Source organism: Anarrhichthys ocellatus, unplaced genomic scaffold (genome assembly GCF_004355925.1).
Source record: "Anarrhichthys ocellatus isolate YVR2014 unplaced genomic scaffold, GSC_Weel_1.0 scaffold15, whole genome shotgun sequence".
Lineage (NCBI taxonomy): Eukaryota > Metazoa > Chordata > Actinopteri > Perciformes > Anarhichadidae > Anarrhichthys > Anarrhichthys ocellatus.
This window is the reverse complement of record NW_022280045.1, coordinates 8,551,093-8,566,799: the sequence shown is the minus strand read 5'-3', so window position 1 is coordinate 8,566,799 and position 15,707 is coordinate 8,551,093. Positions and strand designations below refer to the sequence as shown.

Genomic DNA, 15,707 nt, shown 5'->3' with positions numbered 1-15,707 from the left:
CACACACACACACACACACACACACACACACACACACACACACACACGCTCCCAGAAATAGCCCCCTTGGCTGTTTTCATTAGGCTGCCTCATCTTGTGAGGCTCTCTGGATCCAAACCATTATTTCTGAGGCTACCATTGACTCTCCATCTGACTCCCTGTTCAGAAAATGGAAAGAAACTTCTGGGAATCTTTTAAATGCTCCACCACAATACATCCTTGTTCTTTTTTCTTTTGCCTGTATGGTATGAAAGCACTACATGTGTACTTGGAAACTAAGAGATGATCTATTCTAGTCACTTTTGAAAGAAGAAATAACACAATCATCACAAATGAAAAGAAAGTGAAAAACACTCTTGCTCAATTTGCTGTTCGGCTACAGCCTTACTTGTTGTGGTATGACCAGTAGAAACTATTCTCTCTTCCTAATGTTACACTACATTTTATAACATATCACAGACGAAAATGATCACAAAAGAAAAACAGGAAGTAAACACGCTGGCATCATCATTAGGGTACCTCAAGTAAACAGGAAAATGTACACGGTCTCACTTTAAAGTGTTTTTTGTCGAGAAGTAAAATAACAATGTAGTGAATGACGTCCAGAGAACTGGAAGGGCACTTGGAGAGTGAGTGCAGACCTCAGAGGCTGTTTACATAAGAGAAAATCGGGTGTATATTCGCCCCCGGATTTGTATCTCCCATGGACCATTGCTGCACCCTGCCTAGTTGTTCTGTAATGCTGCTGACAAACCAACAAGCAAAACCAATAACGTAACCGCGTTGGCGGAGGTAACTATAACCTGAATCTGCAGCTCCCCTCTAGCTCATTGATTCGCTGTCTGACCCACAACTTCAATGTTTGTGTTGCTGTTGACATTTATGACACACATATGTTTTGGACTGTTCAACTGAGAGGATTGTTCAGGACAATAAGCAATTCATAACACAAACATATACACAGTTTCTGCAGTAAAAAAAGCCCAGTGTTCTCCTGATTCCACTTTTTGATGCCACATGTGTATTGATACATCAACATGAGGCAGGTATCATGCCTATTTCAGCGATAATGGTTGTATGCTACCTCTTTGACAGGCTGAGGGGTTGATTCAGACGGCTTGTTCCAGAAAGCCTCGGAACAATTTTCAGAATGCTTTTTGGATTGTTGCTTCAGTGGAAGAAACTGCATTGGACCTGTGTGCTTTTACACAAATAAATGTTTCATCCAAATGCCAAGTGTACTCTTAAGTGCTTTCTATTTCGAGCATTGCCATAATGACTAACATTCTCCACTCATGGCTCTCTTCTTGGCACATAGCGGTTATTTTTCCTGTGTGTGTGTGTGTGTGTGTGTGTGTATAAGGAACAGTAAATAAAATAAATGCAAATAATGCATTTGGATGAAACATTTATTTGTGTAAAAGCACACAGGTCCAATGCAGTTTCTTCCACTGAAGCAACAATCCAAAAAGCATTCTGAAAATTGTTCCGAGGCTTTCTGGAACAAGCCGTCTGAATCAACCCCTCAGCCTGTCAAAGAGGTAGCATACAACCATTATCGCTGAAATAGGCATGATACCTGCCTCATGTTGATGTATCAATACACATGTGGCATCAAAAAGTGGAATCAGGAGAACACTGGGCTTTTTTTACTGCAGAAACTGTGTATATGTTTGTGTTATGAATTGCTTATTGTCCTGAACAATCCTCTCAGTTGAACAGTCCAAAAAATATGTGTGTCATAAATGTCAACAGCAACACAAACATTGAAGTTGTGGGTCAGACAGCGAATCAATGAGCCAGAGGGGAGCTGCAGATTCAGGTTATAGTTACCTCCGCCAACGCGGTTACGTTATTGGTTTTGCTTGTTGGTTCGTCAGCAGCATTACAGAACAACTAGGCAGGGTGCAGCAATGGTCCATGGGAGATACAAATCCGGGGGCGAATATACACCCGATTTTCTCTTATGTAAACAGCCTCTGAGGTCTGCACTCACTCTCCAAGTGCCCTTCCAGTTCTCTGGACGTCATTCACTACATTGTTATTTTACTTCTCGACAAAAAACACTTTAAAGTGAGACCGTGTACATTTTCCTGTTTACTTGAGGTACCCTAATGATGATGCCAGCGTGTTTACTTCCTGTTTTTCTTTTGTGATCATTTTCGTCTGTGATATGTTATAAAATGTAGTGTAACATTAGGAAGAGAGAATAGTTTCTACTGGTCATACCACAACAAGTAAGGCTGTAGCCGAACAGCAAATTGAGCAAGAGTGTTTTTCACTTTCTTTTCATTTGTGATGATTGTGTTATTTCTTCTTTCAAAAGTGACTAGAATAGATCATCTCTTAGTTTCCAAGTACACATGTAGTGCTTTCATACCATACAGGCAAAAGAAAAAAGAACAAGGATGTATTGTGGTGGAGCATTTAAAAGATTTCCAGAAGTTTCTTTCCATTTTCTGAACAGGGAGTCAGATGGAGAGTCAATGGTAGCCTCAGAAATAATGGTTTGGATCCAGAGAGCCTCACAAGATGAGGCAGCCTAATGAAAACAGCCAAGGGGGCTATTTCTGGGAGCGTGTGTGTGTGTGTGTGTGTGTGTGTGTGTGTGTGTGTGTGTGTGTGTGTGTAACACGCATGACTTCTGCTTCTGGCGTATTGACAATATATCAAAATGCTGAAAGCATCAGAAAGATGGAAAAAAAAAAAAGAGATTGTGCTTTGTGTGCGTTGCTCTTTTTCTTGAGTTACACGTTTTTAATTAGTTTCATGTTTTGATATCCTTTGCAGCAGCTTCATCAGTATTTAAATCCAAAGAAGACATTTAAAAGATAATTGTTGTGATAATGACTGTGCTGAAAATGTCAACTGCTTCAATGGTGAGTTTTACTAGACTTATAAATTACTAGAATTGTAACTACAGCCAGAGAACCAAAGCAATCTCTCACATCTTAACCCCCCAAAAAGGTGAAGAGTTTCTCAATTTAAAGTTTTTTTTTAACCAGGATTTATCTGAGGGGATGGAAACTATTTGAGATACACACCTGGGTCAGTGGTGACAGAACCTTTGCCATTTTTCACATCGACAACCCAAGTCCCCTCTTTCCCATCTGGTCCATCCTTCACTTTAAAGGCAAACACTCCGCCGATCTTCTTGACAAGCTGCTCTCCGTCCTGCAGGGAGTTCAGAAGGCGTTAGATTTGACACGCAGTAGTTGTAGGCGAGATGTATTTGCTACTTGGGTCAAATGATCATGCCTCTTACGACTGAATTTTGACAGAAAAAAAAAAAAGTGTGTCTCTGCCAAAAAACAATCTCTAAAATATTCTGTGGACACAGTCACCCAATGCTGCAGAACCACCCACATTTTAGATTCCTTCAGTGGTCAAATTGTGGAAGGAACTTCTTCAAACAACCCGAGCTATTCTGGGTAAGAACGTCCCGATAGTCATCTGAAATCATGTCAGCTCTTGAGAAATGTGACCAACACTTGCAACAACTAATCACACTGAACTCTCTTGCATTTGTTCAGAGCCACAGATTCTAATAATCCCCCAGTGAGCAGCACACCGATTACTCAACCTAACATTGGAAAGTGAGCGAGGGTTGAACATGCAGAACGAGAAGAAGTAGCGAGTAAATTTCAAACTAATAAGAACACGTGTTGTTTTAGTTATCACACAAAAGGACTTAAAGCTTAAGATGTGAGGTGGATGTTGTTGGTGACAGTGTGCCGGTATACCTCCTGTAGACGCTTTTCTATCTCTTTGAAGACAGGGTATGCTTTAAACCCCTCCAGACCGCTGGCTGAGCTGGTGGGCACCGCACCTACGTGGGAACTGTGGAAAGCAGGTAAAAAAAAAAAAAATGCGAGGCTGTATAAATTTCAATCTCGATGTTATATTGCACAATAGAAACGGTGGATAAAGAAATGTAGTGTATCGAGAGCCCAAATGATGAAGAGAAGAGCTGTAATTGTTATAGAATATAGAAACGGATATCCCATGCATTATGCCTCTGGCGTATTAATCAGCAGATCATCTGTCTTTTTGAGACTGCAAAAATTGATTGCTAATAAAATAAATACTACATAAAGAATCTAAACTAGAAACTACTTCCTCACCTGGACTCCTGAGGGAATCCCAGCCTGTAGAGAGCGACAACGACAGCGCCTCCTAAGCCAATGTTGTGTTGCAAGGCCACTTTAGCCCCCGGGACCTGTCTCCTGTCCGCCCGCCCTCGGAGCTGCCAGCACAGCTCTGCACACTGGGCCAGACCTAAGAGAGGACAAGGAGGCAGAGAAGGAAACGAGGGTGACGCGACTCGTACGGGGAGATGTGGTGTAGGCTGCCAATGGAATGTGTGATTATTGAAGCTGTAAATGGCTGAAAATGTATCATCACACGTCCCCAACTGAGAGAGAGGTACATTAAACAAAGTGAGAAAGACAACAAATAACAGGTGTATTTGTTGGACAGAACAAAAAGCCCCTCAAATTTACTATATGACTATAAAGCAAGCAAGCAAGCTCTCTCTGTCTGTCTGTCTGTCTGAGGGTCGGCCTGTCTGTCTGTGGGTCGGCCCGTCTGTCTGTGGGGGGGGGGGTCAGCCCATCTGTGGGTCTTGTTTATACGTGCGGTTCTCGAGAGAGGTGCAAGTAACAGCACCACAGGTCAAGCATTCAGCCCATTCCTTACAGCCATGTTTTGTACGGACACTGCACTAGTGTCATGAAACACATTTCTTTTTAGTCGCTGGTGTTTTGACAACTTGAGCGCAGCAGAAACCATATGAAGCTAAAAGGGCAAACAGTTGCTTAGTTACACATCCGGCAGACACAAGGCAAAATTTGCATTAATTTAGAGTGGTGTTACTAGTGGCCGACAATTTCAAACTCTTTTCAGCTCTCTTGTCGGTGTCATTTAGCTGTCACAAATCGGTCTCTTTTAGACAGCTAAATGCTCCACTTTGTTCACCAGTTAATTGTTAACACTGTTAATGAGAGAAGTGAGAGTGAAGAGTAAATTTGCCGACTCCAAAACCAACACAATGAGCTGCTGACGGACGCTAAAATTCTCTGTGGAGCTGAGGGGAAGTGCAGAGTTAGAGGTTGTGCGTTTGTCACTACAAGCGTCCTAGTTCCCATCACACAGTCACTGGATCCAATGTAAATACAAAATATTGAACTTAAAATGTCTAGTCAGTAGCAGAACACTCATACCAGTGCCATAACAAAGAGGCGGAGTGTTAAACACAATATCTTCACAGAGGGGTGATAATGACTCCTTAATCTCGACAGGGACAGCTCCTGCGCTAGCGTTACAGCTAAGTATTTCATCCCTTCTCCGTAATGAGCTTTCGCATTTCTCGATTATGCCATTAAGCTAAAGGGCTTACGGGTTAAGACTTCTTCACGGTGCGTCTCTTACATCCTGCAGCACTCTCCTAATCTTCTCCACGTGGACTTGTTGGTGTCAGAGCAATTTTCTCTAAATGCTAATTGGAAAATGTATTGCAGGCTGACTTAACCAAATAAAGAGCCTCTGGATATCGCCTTAGATGTTGTTTATACATAATGAAAAAGGAACGTTCAGAAATCGTCTTCTTCTAAAGAGAGAAAATCACAAGTCCTTTCAGCTTATTGAACTCTGAAGGGGAATACGTGGTCATTTACTACATACACACTTGTCTCTGGATGTCAGTTCAACACGTAAACATCTCTTCTTCCTGAGGTGGGGCTCTTTGCACGAGTGAGTGAATTAGCCGTCTCTATTTCTGCTCACAGTGCTGCTCCCGAGGTGAGAGGTGACAATGAAGATTAGGAGCAACACCGCAGATCAGACGGAGCTTTAGCGCCGACCGGGGCACTCGAACACCGGGAGAGTGACCCAGGAGGTAGAGGGAGTATTGATGAGATGAACGGGAAAAGTCAATGCAAAAATAATGAGGGAGTGGGAGTGACGCTTGAGATCATGAGGTGTGAGGAAAGGGGGGGGGGAAATGGAGAGAAAGAAAAATAAACAATACAGAAAATAAATCAAAGAAAAGGGACAAATCTCATAATCTGTTTGAAATGAATGACAGAGAATACGACAAACGTTCACCCATCAGTGTGTGTATGTTTGAGTGCACACAAAGCTATGTCTAATATTAAACAGTATGGGCATGATAAATGTTGGACCTGCAGAATCAGCTGCACCGTTTAGAGTTCGACATGAGAGATTACAGCGGAGGCTTGCCAGAGCCTCAGTCTGCTGCCCTCTCACATGCAGGCTTACCCAGTTACAAGGTGCTCATCACTATGTGACACATGCCACCTAGCGGCCACTGTGGAGTGTTGTTTGGCAAAGTTTGAAGATTTACAGTGTGGCAAATCCCATTCATCCGCTGCTCCAAACAAGTCAGAAATAAACATTAGCTGCAAACGCTTTTAGACCCCCGACCTGGCATTTTCACTCCCTACCAGGCTGGATTATGTATTGTGTGCTTTGTCCTCCTATATGACAAGAGGCTTTCATCAAGAGGCAGAGGCTTGACCTACCTGTGGCACCCAGAGGATGTCCTTTAGAGATTAGACCTCCACTGGGGTTGACCACAAACTGGCCTCCATACGTGTTGTCCCCTCTGTCAATCAGCTCTCCTGCTTTACCTGGTTGTGAAAGACACGAGACGATCACAGAACAGAACAGCGTGAAGTTCACAGCATTATACTCTGACATGTTAATATGATATCATAAGTACATGCATGGTATTATCAACAAACAGACCTTTGTTTGTATATAGTCATGAAAAATGTGATTTATTAGTTAAAAAATTTTAAATTTCAAGTGAAGACAAAAGATGAGAGCAAACTATTTCAGAATATTTCATTTGTACGTGTCCTTTTGATAAGGAAGATGTAAGAAAGGGAAATCAAATAATAAGTTCCTAAACATAAATAAGAAATACTACAAACATAAAGTTTGTCTACCTCTAAACCCCAGGAAGGCTCCTTCATGCCTGAGAGATTCAACTTTATCTAATTTAACATTGCATAGGACAAGCCATCACATCTCTGCAGTCAAAGACAGGACCTTGTGAGTGTGCAAGTATCAAAGTGTACAATACATGTACATATTATAGGGTCAGTGAGGGAAGCTGAGCTGAGTTGACTCTAACTCTCTATGCAGTGACTCATTTGCTATGTCAATAAAGCTCATCAAACAATATGAGGGTTTTTTTTCATCCGCTGCATGTCTTACCCTCTGGACAGAGCCCCAGAGCCTCATACGTGATGAGCTCATTGGCTGAGAAGCAGTCGTGCAGCTCAACCACATCCACGTCACTGGGCTTCAGACCTGCAGCTTCATAACACTTTTTGGCAGCCGACCGAGACATGTCATATCCCACCTGAACAGAAATGTTTGATTCGTTAATTAGCAGGAATGTAGCCTTGCGCAACGTGAACGTGAAAATGGTCTGTTCTGTTTCAGGATTTTTTTCATGTGTGTATTGAAAAAAAAATGTCAACTTTGAGCCGTACTTAGATTTAGACTATTGAATAGTCAAATTGATATGATTTGGTTCAAAGATTAGGGAGCCCTTTCACTTTTAAAAATACTTTAGTTGAATAGTGCAAATGCAATAAAGTTGGCAAGTATCTCTCCATTATTTGGAGAAATTTGTCATCCACCTAACAAAGCACTATCAACCTTTAAATATTCAGTTTAATGTAGATCCATACAAGGGGAGAATGTTACAGAGACAGTGTGTTGTCATGAGACACTTCCATACCATCTTAATGCAGCTGTTTTCTTCAAACGTGGAGGCGAGGTCAGTCACCATCTCTTGGGCCACAATCTCCACTGCCTGCTTCTCCAGACGGTGTTTCCTGACGAAGGCTTCGCTGGCCAAAACTGCTGCTCCGGCACCATCTGACGTCGGGCTGAGGAGAGAAGAAGAGCGGGACGAGCTGACAATTGCCTTTGATCAAATACATAGAACCCCTGTCCTGACAGTTACACTCGAGGCCGGGCGATCAATGGATTTTCAAGAGATGACGGACACCAACTGTAAATCGACGGAGCTCTTACCAACACTGCAGCAGAGTAAGGAAGTCAAACACCTTCCGGGAGTTAATCACCTGCTCCAAGCTGTACTCATCCTGGAACTGGGAATACCTGCATGAATGTAGACACACATATTCACACACACACACACACACACACACACACTTGAATAAAGTATAAATTCAAGGATATTTTGAAGAGATTCTTTAAAGGGAACCCTTTCTTACGGGTTGTTGGTGGAATGCTTGTGGTTTTTCCAGGCAATTTTGGCAAAGTGTTCCGGTTTTGTGCCTGGAGGAGATTTAAACATTGACACAAACATTCACTGTAAATGATATAGTAAAACCATGACCTCAATGCAAGATACATCCATCACTGTCACATGTTGGACCGTGTGATTTTTTTTTGTAGCGTGTACCATATTTCTCCATGTGCTCCCTGCCAGCGTTACCGAACATCTGTGCGGCTGCTGGAGCTGCCACCATCCCGTAGCGGTTGATCATCACCTCCATGTGCTTGTCCATTGGATTGGTCCTGTCCATAAACTAGAAGCAGGAATTTCTTAAATTACATTTCACCTTGTAAAAAAAAAAAAAAACATTTTAAGAGAATTATGGCATAATCTGGTGAATTGGCATTTATACACCAACAAGCTAGAATTTCCAGAATGTTCAGAAAACAAATAAGCCATAAACATCTGGAATGAGCCAACACATCTGGAATGGCATATAACATATCAGTGCTTGTTTTGTTGATAATATATACTGATATATTTCCATCGTTTTTATGTTTTGGTGACAAGTCAAATTAATTTTGAATGCTCAGCCTTTTTGTGTTTGAAGTTTGCTTTTTAAAAAGGCAGATCTCTTTATTATATCTACCACTCGATCCCCTCTGCTCCCCTGTAACATGAATTCACTCAATAGCAATAAGTAGTTCATGAACACTGAGGCAGACACGCATTATCTCTTCATCAATAAAGTGCAGCCACGCTAATTTGTTGAGTCTGCTGTGATACGTTTTTTTAATTATATATCAATGAGCTGTATCCCTCTGAGGACGAGTGTGGAGATCAGCTGATATTCTCTGCTGCTCGCAAAAACTACGCAATTACGATAATGTGACGTATTATTTTGTCCATCTCCTCTAGATCCAATAAAACAACAAAAACAAAGCATACCGGTTTTTTTTTTTATACCTTTGAGGACAAAGAGCCCCTCTCCATCTTCTCAAAGCCGAGGGCCAGCACACAGTCGGCAAGACCTGCAAAAGGAGATGGGAAGTGCGGAGTTTACAGTTTCAGTTCAATAACAGATAATGGATTTAATCTGCACAAGTCGTTTAAGAAGTTTCTAATGGATATTGCAATACTTTTCTCTGGTTGCGTCATCATTAGACTCCACTGAAACCGTGTGAGCCTCCTTATTAAAAGTATAGATTTCGGGTGGTTTATCACTTTCAAGGCGTCCTGCTCTGCTCACCTCCCTTAACCAGCTGGCGAGCCATGAAGAGAGCAGTGGAGCCTGTGGAGCAGTTATTGTTGACGTTGATGATGGGGATCCCGGTCAGGCCAAGGCTGTGGTAAATGGCCCTCTGCCCACATGTGGAGTCCCCTGAGGGAATGAGATCAGAGAGAAGATGTTATTCCTGATTTGTTTGACTGTTTGTTTTACTAAGGTAATTACAATACAAGAGGCACTTCAATATTTCAGTGGAAAACATGCAAAAAGTAAACAATAACAATCTTATTTTACCATAGACATATCCTACACAGGCTTGTTCAATGGCAGAATACGGGACTCCTGCATCTGCTAGAGCATTTTGACCTAAAATACAGTAACAAAACACTTGTTATGCATCAAGATCCATTTCACAGATATTCAGATATGGTATCCTTTGAGTGACTGAACAACGTCCATGATCCGAAAGATAAGCACCTGCTTCCTTGGCCATGTCAGGATAATCATAGTCGCCTCGGGCTCCAGGCTTTTCAAACTGCAGCAAAGCACAGAAAAGTGTGACAGACGGTGAGAGTCAATCAACACATGCATTCACATCTGTTGTCCTGTTCTCAAGTAGAGGATGACTTAAACATTCAATGTTATTGTTACCGTGAAATTACATTAGATGAAACTTCAGTGAGTCACACTAATCAAGCTGTAATTGTTGTGATGAACTTGACTTGAAAATAGAGCTGAAACATAAGCAACTATTTAGTCATTATCAAAACAAATGCCAAACATGCTCCAAGTCCGGCCTTTTAAAAATAAAAAGATTTGCTGCTATTCTTTGTTATACAGCATTGTTTAATGAATACACATCTGCAGCAGAATAATGCAAAGATGTTGTCTTATACAACTTATTTGTATAATGATTTGATGTATTTGTACATCAAAGCATTTTGAATTATAATCAATGTTTCATTTTACAGTTTTCCTACGGGGGGGGGGGGGGGGCGGTGACGTCATGACCCGCCCTACTCTACATCTGATTGGCTAGCACTGTCGGTTAAGCCAATCAGATGTAGAGTAGGGCGGGTCATGTGTGAGGAGATGACCCTTTGCACAGTTTGCAACTGTTGGCCATGAACTATGGACTCAAAAGAAGTACATGAGATCCAAAGCAAAGTACGTTCAGCAGTCAACCCAGACCTATTGCTACATATCTTCAGAAAACCAAGAAGTATAAAACTAGCGTTGAACACAAACCTAAACTGCAACAATGTTACCTTGTTCGGGCTAACTTAGCTAATGCTAGCTGATGTTTACAATGTGTAGGTGTGACACGGATCGTGGACACTTGTTGAAACAATATGAGCACAGTTACAAGTTCATTACACTTTGACTTGTTGACTGACTCATTGCAACAAAAGACGTTTTTAAAAAGGAGCATTGCAATCAGGAGCCAACTATGCTAGCCTCAAGTCTCACGGGGACAATAAGACTACCGAGACAATAAGAATACTAACTAATAATGTCAACATTACCTTGGTCATGCCCACACCGACGACAAACACCCTGTTCTTTGCAGGTGCCATGGTTGTTTCTGTTCAGCTGGTCCACACTGAGACAGGCAGGTCTGTGAGGAGCAGAGAGCAGAGAGCAGCACCGCTGACTCTGGTTATAAAGCAAAGATCGTCTGTGTCCCAGCTGAGGCAGCACTCGGAAAGAAAAAAAACACCCTTTCTCTCATGCTGGAGAGAGTTAAGATAAAAAGTGCTCATCTTTTAAATCGTATTACATAACTTTATTATAATTACAGTTTTGGATTGCATAGATTTTGTGTAAATAAGCAGGTGTGATTTGATTTACCAACCAGTTTTTGTCATTTTTTCATCGACACTTGAACATAGTATACTACTTGAGGCTGGTGTACTATAGAGAAGCTGAGTAAATGTAAAATATTTAGTAATATTTTAAGCACCCATTTGTCCCTGTTAAATACTTTAATGTTAAATGCTTAAGTGTTGTGTAAAATGTGGCTGACCTGAGGAGTTATTGCCTTTGTGGATGGCATAAATGCTTGTACGACACAATGTCTGTTCATTTGATCATTGTATGAAACTAATTGTTTCCTGCTGTATTTTTTTATTGTCTTAATTCTATTTTATTTAAGGTGAGGTCTACTGCATGATACAATCTATCCCCGGCCTAACCACTATACGTTGATAGCAATTTCTAGACAGTTTACGGTACTTTGAAATGCTGACAGAGTGAGAGATCTTACGTTTCTTCTGCTTCGTCTCCTTCGTTGACAGCAGTCACCGATCAGTTCTTTCCAATCAGCTCGTGTTGCTCCTCTTTTAGTTTTTGCTAAAGAGGACATATTTGCTCAGTCCAGCTTCATTGAATATATTTGGGTTCATTGGGACCCACAGCTGTAATAAGTCGTTTTTTTTGACCATCTCACAGGTTGGTTCTGCTATAGTAGTGTGGTACTACATGCATACTGACCATTTAAAGTGTGCATAGAAAAAGCTCAACTCAAAAAATGTCACCTTTTAATTTTATTGAGGCAGTGGGAAAAAAAAGCCTTAAACATGTTGATCAATCCAAGACGTGTATGGACAACCTGTGGTTTTAATCCACATCTGTTAGTGTTCATCATCATCCAAACCTCGCCACCTCAGCACCTGATGCATCCTTGATGGCCACTAAGAGACCAGAGGATGTTTGGCTGTAGTGTTCATTCGCCCACCTCAGAGGATCTTCACTTGATGACATCAGCACTTGATAAACTGGTGTGTGACCTCATATATTCCCACCGACTCCTTGACCTCCTCGTCGTAGTCTGTCCAGTCCTGAAATTTACAAAATGTGTGTTTGTCAAGTTGCACAGATGAAAGAGGCCGTTACATTCTGTACACACTGTTGGGATTATTGACACAAAATAAACAGAGGTACAAATGAATGAAAGAAGCTGCAACTAAGTAACTACTAGTATTAAACTTAACACAAATGAATGATATACAACGGTGCAGTATCAAAGGTTGAAACCCTGTTGAAAGTCAAATATTCTTAATGAAGATATTCTAAACACAAACTGGCATATCTGAGGGACAAGTTCCCTTTTTAAAAAAGACAAAATGTAATACACAAAGAATTCAGGTAAACAGCAGCACATAGCATTTGTAGGTAGTATGATACACACATACACAAATAATAAAAAAGATTTAAAGACAATTAAGTTACAAAAACAACTAAATCAAAGATATCAGGGAAAAAGAGTCAGAGTTAAATTCAAAGAGAAAAGGAAAAAAGCTTAGGGTGTGAATTAGAGAATTTCTGTTAATGAATGAAAAATGTAGCATAAAATAATCCAATGTTTTAGAGCGCCATCGACTGGATTTACATTGTAAATGAAAATATACTTAAGATGAAAAGAATAAAGAAAGCTTGTGGCTTTAAAATAGTGGAACTAAAGGTCTGTCCAAAATTTGTGGGATATTTCACAATCAGAAAAAAAAGGAGAAACTTTTTCTGTATCGCATTTAGAAATGGTACAAGAAACATCAACATCTGTAAGTTTATCGATAAGATAATTAGTGGGGTATATTTCATGTAAAAGCCAAGCCCTCCTCCAGTGTATCTTCTCAATCTTAGACTTTCAGACACACTTGCCACTAGGTCCAGTTTTATTCTTTCTTTGGAAAGTTGCGTCATAGTATCGTAGTGTCATACCAGAACTGAAGTTGTTCCCACTGCCAAGGACGTAGCCAGCGATGAGGTCCTCAAGGTGGGGACCAAGCTAACTATTTCCTAACGTGTCCACTACCTCTCTGAAGCTATGCAAGCTGAACAGACAGATATCAATAAACATATCTGTGGTGGTGACAATGAGCAGGGTGAAGTGTGAGAGTGAGTGTGTGTGTGTGAGAGAGAGTGTGTGAGAATGTGTGTAGGAGAGTGTGTGTGTGAGAATGTGTGTAGGAGAGTGTGTGTGTGAGAGAATGTGTGTAGGAGAGTGTGAGAATGTGTGTGTGTCCAGTGCGCTCTGTAAGCCACAGCACAGTCGTGTTCACTGCCACAATTTTACACACAAAAACTACATGAAATCTAAAAAGCTACTTGATGATACATGTACAGCATTAGAAGATATTATTGAAAGCTATTTGATGTTGTCTTGGATTTCTACAGTTGATGATGATGATGATGATGATGACGACGTGCGGCTCCACAGCTGAACCATAAGCATCAGCAGCATACAGTCCGGCGCTCTTCTCTGCGCTCCAGTGGCGGGGATGTGATGGTGAGACGTCTCTGATGAAATATTGAGCTGAATCTGATTCGAGATGACTGTAGGACAGGTACACTTTTCTTGGAATATTATGACTTTATTCTTGACTTCTCAGAGAACAGATATACAAAGTTTGGGACATGAGTCTTGCTGCAACTCATATGAGCCATTGAAGTCCAGGGATTAATAAATGATGTAAAATGAATGAATACATCATTGCCATATGAACTATTATAGAGATTACAAACAGAAGACACAAAGGAGAAGGGAGACTAAACCTACGTGTGCTGACTGAGCAGAGATAACATTAGCCCTGAATGAAAATACTTGATCTACAGGAAATATAGGAAAGCAATACAGAATGCCTGAGAGTCTTACTGTAGCCTATTACATTTTGAATTGTCACCTGCCGCCTGAATTTTCCTTTACATGAATTCATTTCCACCATAAATGACCAGTTGTCACCCGAATGCAGGAAGTTAAGTGTTTGAAGCTCACTAACTTCTAAACTCTGACTACGACACTTACTTTTTCTTGCAGGTTAACTTCAGGAAACTGTGTTACAGACTCGGCTCCTTGTGCAGCGAAGCCAGCCTGGAGTGGGATAAATAGAAATTGAGAGGAGTCGCATAATAATCAAATATTTTCCAGATTATGGAGTTTGCAACCTTAAGTAAACTGTCTGACTCAGGAGCGTAAATACTTCTTTCAACAGCAAATGTCTTGACTTGGCTGGAAGCACCAGGCTCAGGCTCTTGGCGTCATCGTTAATGTTATCAGTAACACCTGTGCTTCCTTTACAAGTGAAAATACTCACTTGAGGTTGGAAGTCAATGGGCTCCAGACCGCGACACTCAAACTGCACCATTGTCTTGAAGTGCTCGCTGTCCTCTGCCTTCAACCCAGCAAACATACAGAAAGAGACACAATGTTAATGGCTGGAAAAAAAAGAAGCATGAAAACAGACTGGTGCCATGTTAATAGTTTCAAAGTACAAGTAGACGTTTGCTTACATTATAAGGTTTGATTGTGTCTCCCAGGATATCTGTAACACAATTACTTATGATACTTCCACCAGACCTTTTACCTCAGAAAGAGACAAAGTGAGTCAAATGGAATGTCAGCTCTTACCAATTGAATTTTCCCTGGCACAAAGTTTACACTTCTGCACCATGCTGACACTGCTTCTTCCTCCTTTTAGTGGCACACTCTCCTGTGGAATAGTTTAGAAACAAACAGGTTGGACACTGTGTGTGTGTGTGTGTGTGTGTGTGTGTGTGTGTGTGTGTGTGACAACGTGCCTAACTGTATGGACACTATAATCTCTTTACCTCTAGTGTCACATACTGCCATTTATCTGGGATCTCTCCACAGTTTCCACACTTCAGCTACGTTGAGGGGAAATAATGAGAGAAAGCATTGCTTGTGTAAATGAGACAGAAGGTGAGAGAGACTGTGCCACGTCATAGGTAAACAGTGAGAATAGTTAGCATGCTAGCTTGACAGCCACCCTACCTTCAGAAACCAGCGGAAATCGTCGCCCAACGGTCTCACATTAGTGACGTTTTCCAGAGTGGCTTTGAACTGGAGACCAAATTTCTGTCACGATAAAAACGAGAGGTTAAAATTTCCCCAAACTTAGGAAAACTGCTTCACTGTTTACATCAGAAACAACACATACCACCATCTTGAAGCTTTCCCTGCTGCCTTCAGGTACTCCTCGTAAATTATGGCTTCTGGGGCGTAAGGGACGAGTTTTTATTTATTTTTGTAGAAATCGAGCAGCACAGCTTTGCTTTAGTAATAATGTAGCTGGGAATGAATTTGGGAACACGTGGATCGTGCTTACAATGTATATTAATATATTGGTAGTTTTAAACAGCATACATGGTATGTCTTCGCATAACACCTAAACCATCACA

The 15,707-nt window shown here is 41.1% G+C and overlaps 2 protein-coding genes across 3 annotated transcripts in view; both read right to left on the bottom strand.

The window, feature by feature from the left end:
• Positions 1-11,176, bottom strand: part of scp2a (sterol carrier protein 2a) — a 13,693-nt gene extending 2,517 nt beyond the window's left edge. The window contains exons 1-14 of the mRNA XM_031855245.1: positions 11,036-11,176; positions 9,987-10,044; positions 9,804-9,875; positions 9,531-9,662; positions 9,248-9,312; positions 8,468-8,594; positions 8,277-8,340; positions 8,074-8,160; positions 7,775-7,925; positions 7,243-7,390; positions 6,543-6,650; positions 4,125-4,278; positions 3,744-3,840; positions 3,045-3,174 (exon numbers count right to left, since the gene is read on the bottom strand). Coding sequence (XP_031711105.1) covers positions 3,045-3,174; positions 3,744-3,840; positions 4,125-4,278; positions 6,543-6,650; positions 7,243-7,390; positions 7,775-7,925; positions 8,074-8,160; positions 8,277-8,340; positions 8,468-8,594; positions 9,248-9,312; positions 9,531-9,662; positions 9,804-9,875; positions 9,987-10,044; positions 11,036-11,086 — 1,444 coding nt within the window. The 5' untranslated portion in view covers positions 11,087-11,176. The remainder of the gene's footprint in view (positions 1-3,044; positions 3,175-3,743; positions 3,841-4,124; positions 4,279-6,542; positions 6,651-7,242; positions 7,391-7,774; positions 7,926-8,073; positions 8,161-8,276; positions 8,341-8,467; positions 8,595-9,247; positions 9,313-9,530; positions 9,663-9,803; positions 9,876-9,986; positions 10,045-11,035) is intronic.
• Positions 11,177-12,024: 848 nt separating this feature from the next.
• On the bottom strand, positions 12,025-15,516 carry czib (CXXC motif containing zinc binding protein). 2 transcript variants are annotated; one of them, XM_031854999.1, is made up of 8 exons: positions 15,467-15,516; positions 15,301-15,384; positions 15,117-15,173; positions 14,917-14,998; positions 14,799-14,830; positions 14,603-14,680; positions 14,314-14,379; positions 12,025-12,349 (listed from the first exon to the last, which is right to left on the bottom strand). In XM_031854999.1, the coding sequence occupies exons 1-8, from the start codon at positions 15,470-15,472 to the stop codon at positions 12,272-12,274; spliced, it is 483 nt and encodes a 160-aa protein (XP_031710859.1). In that variant the 5' UTR covers positions 15,473-15,516; the 3' UTR covers positions 12,025-12,271. The 2 variants fall into 2 exon arrangements, with proteins under 2 accessions (XP_031710859.1, XP_031710860.1); XM_031855000.1 differs by lacking the exon at positions 12,025-12,349 and adding an exon at positions 13,463-13,808.
• Between the last annotated feature and the right edge of the window lie 191 nt (positions 15,517-15,707).

Coding starts and splice junctions, on each gene's coding strand:
- czib (XM_031854999.1), bottom strand. Junction 15,174..15,300: donor ATTTCCGCTGGTTTCTGAAG/GTAGGGTGGCTG, acceptor CCCTCAACGTAG/CTGAAGTGTGGAAACTGTGG. Junction 12,350..14,313: donor AAGTTAACCTGCAAGAAAAA/GTAAGTGTCGTA, acceptor TGTAAATTTCAG/GACTGGACAGACTACGACGA.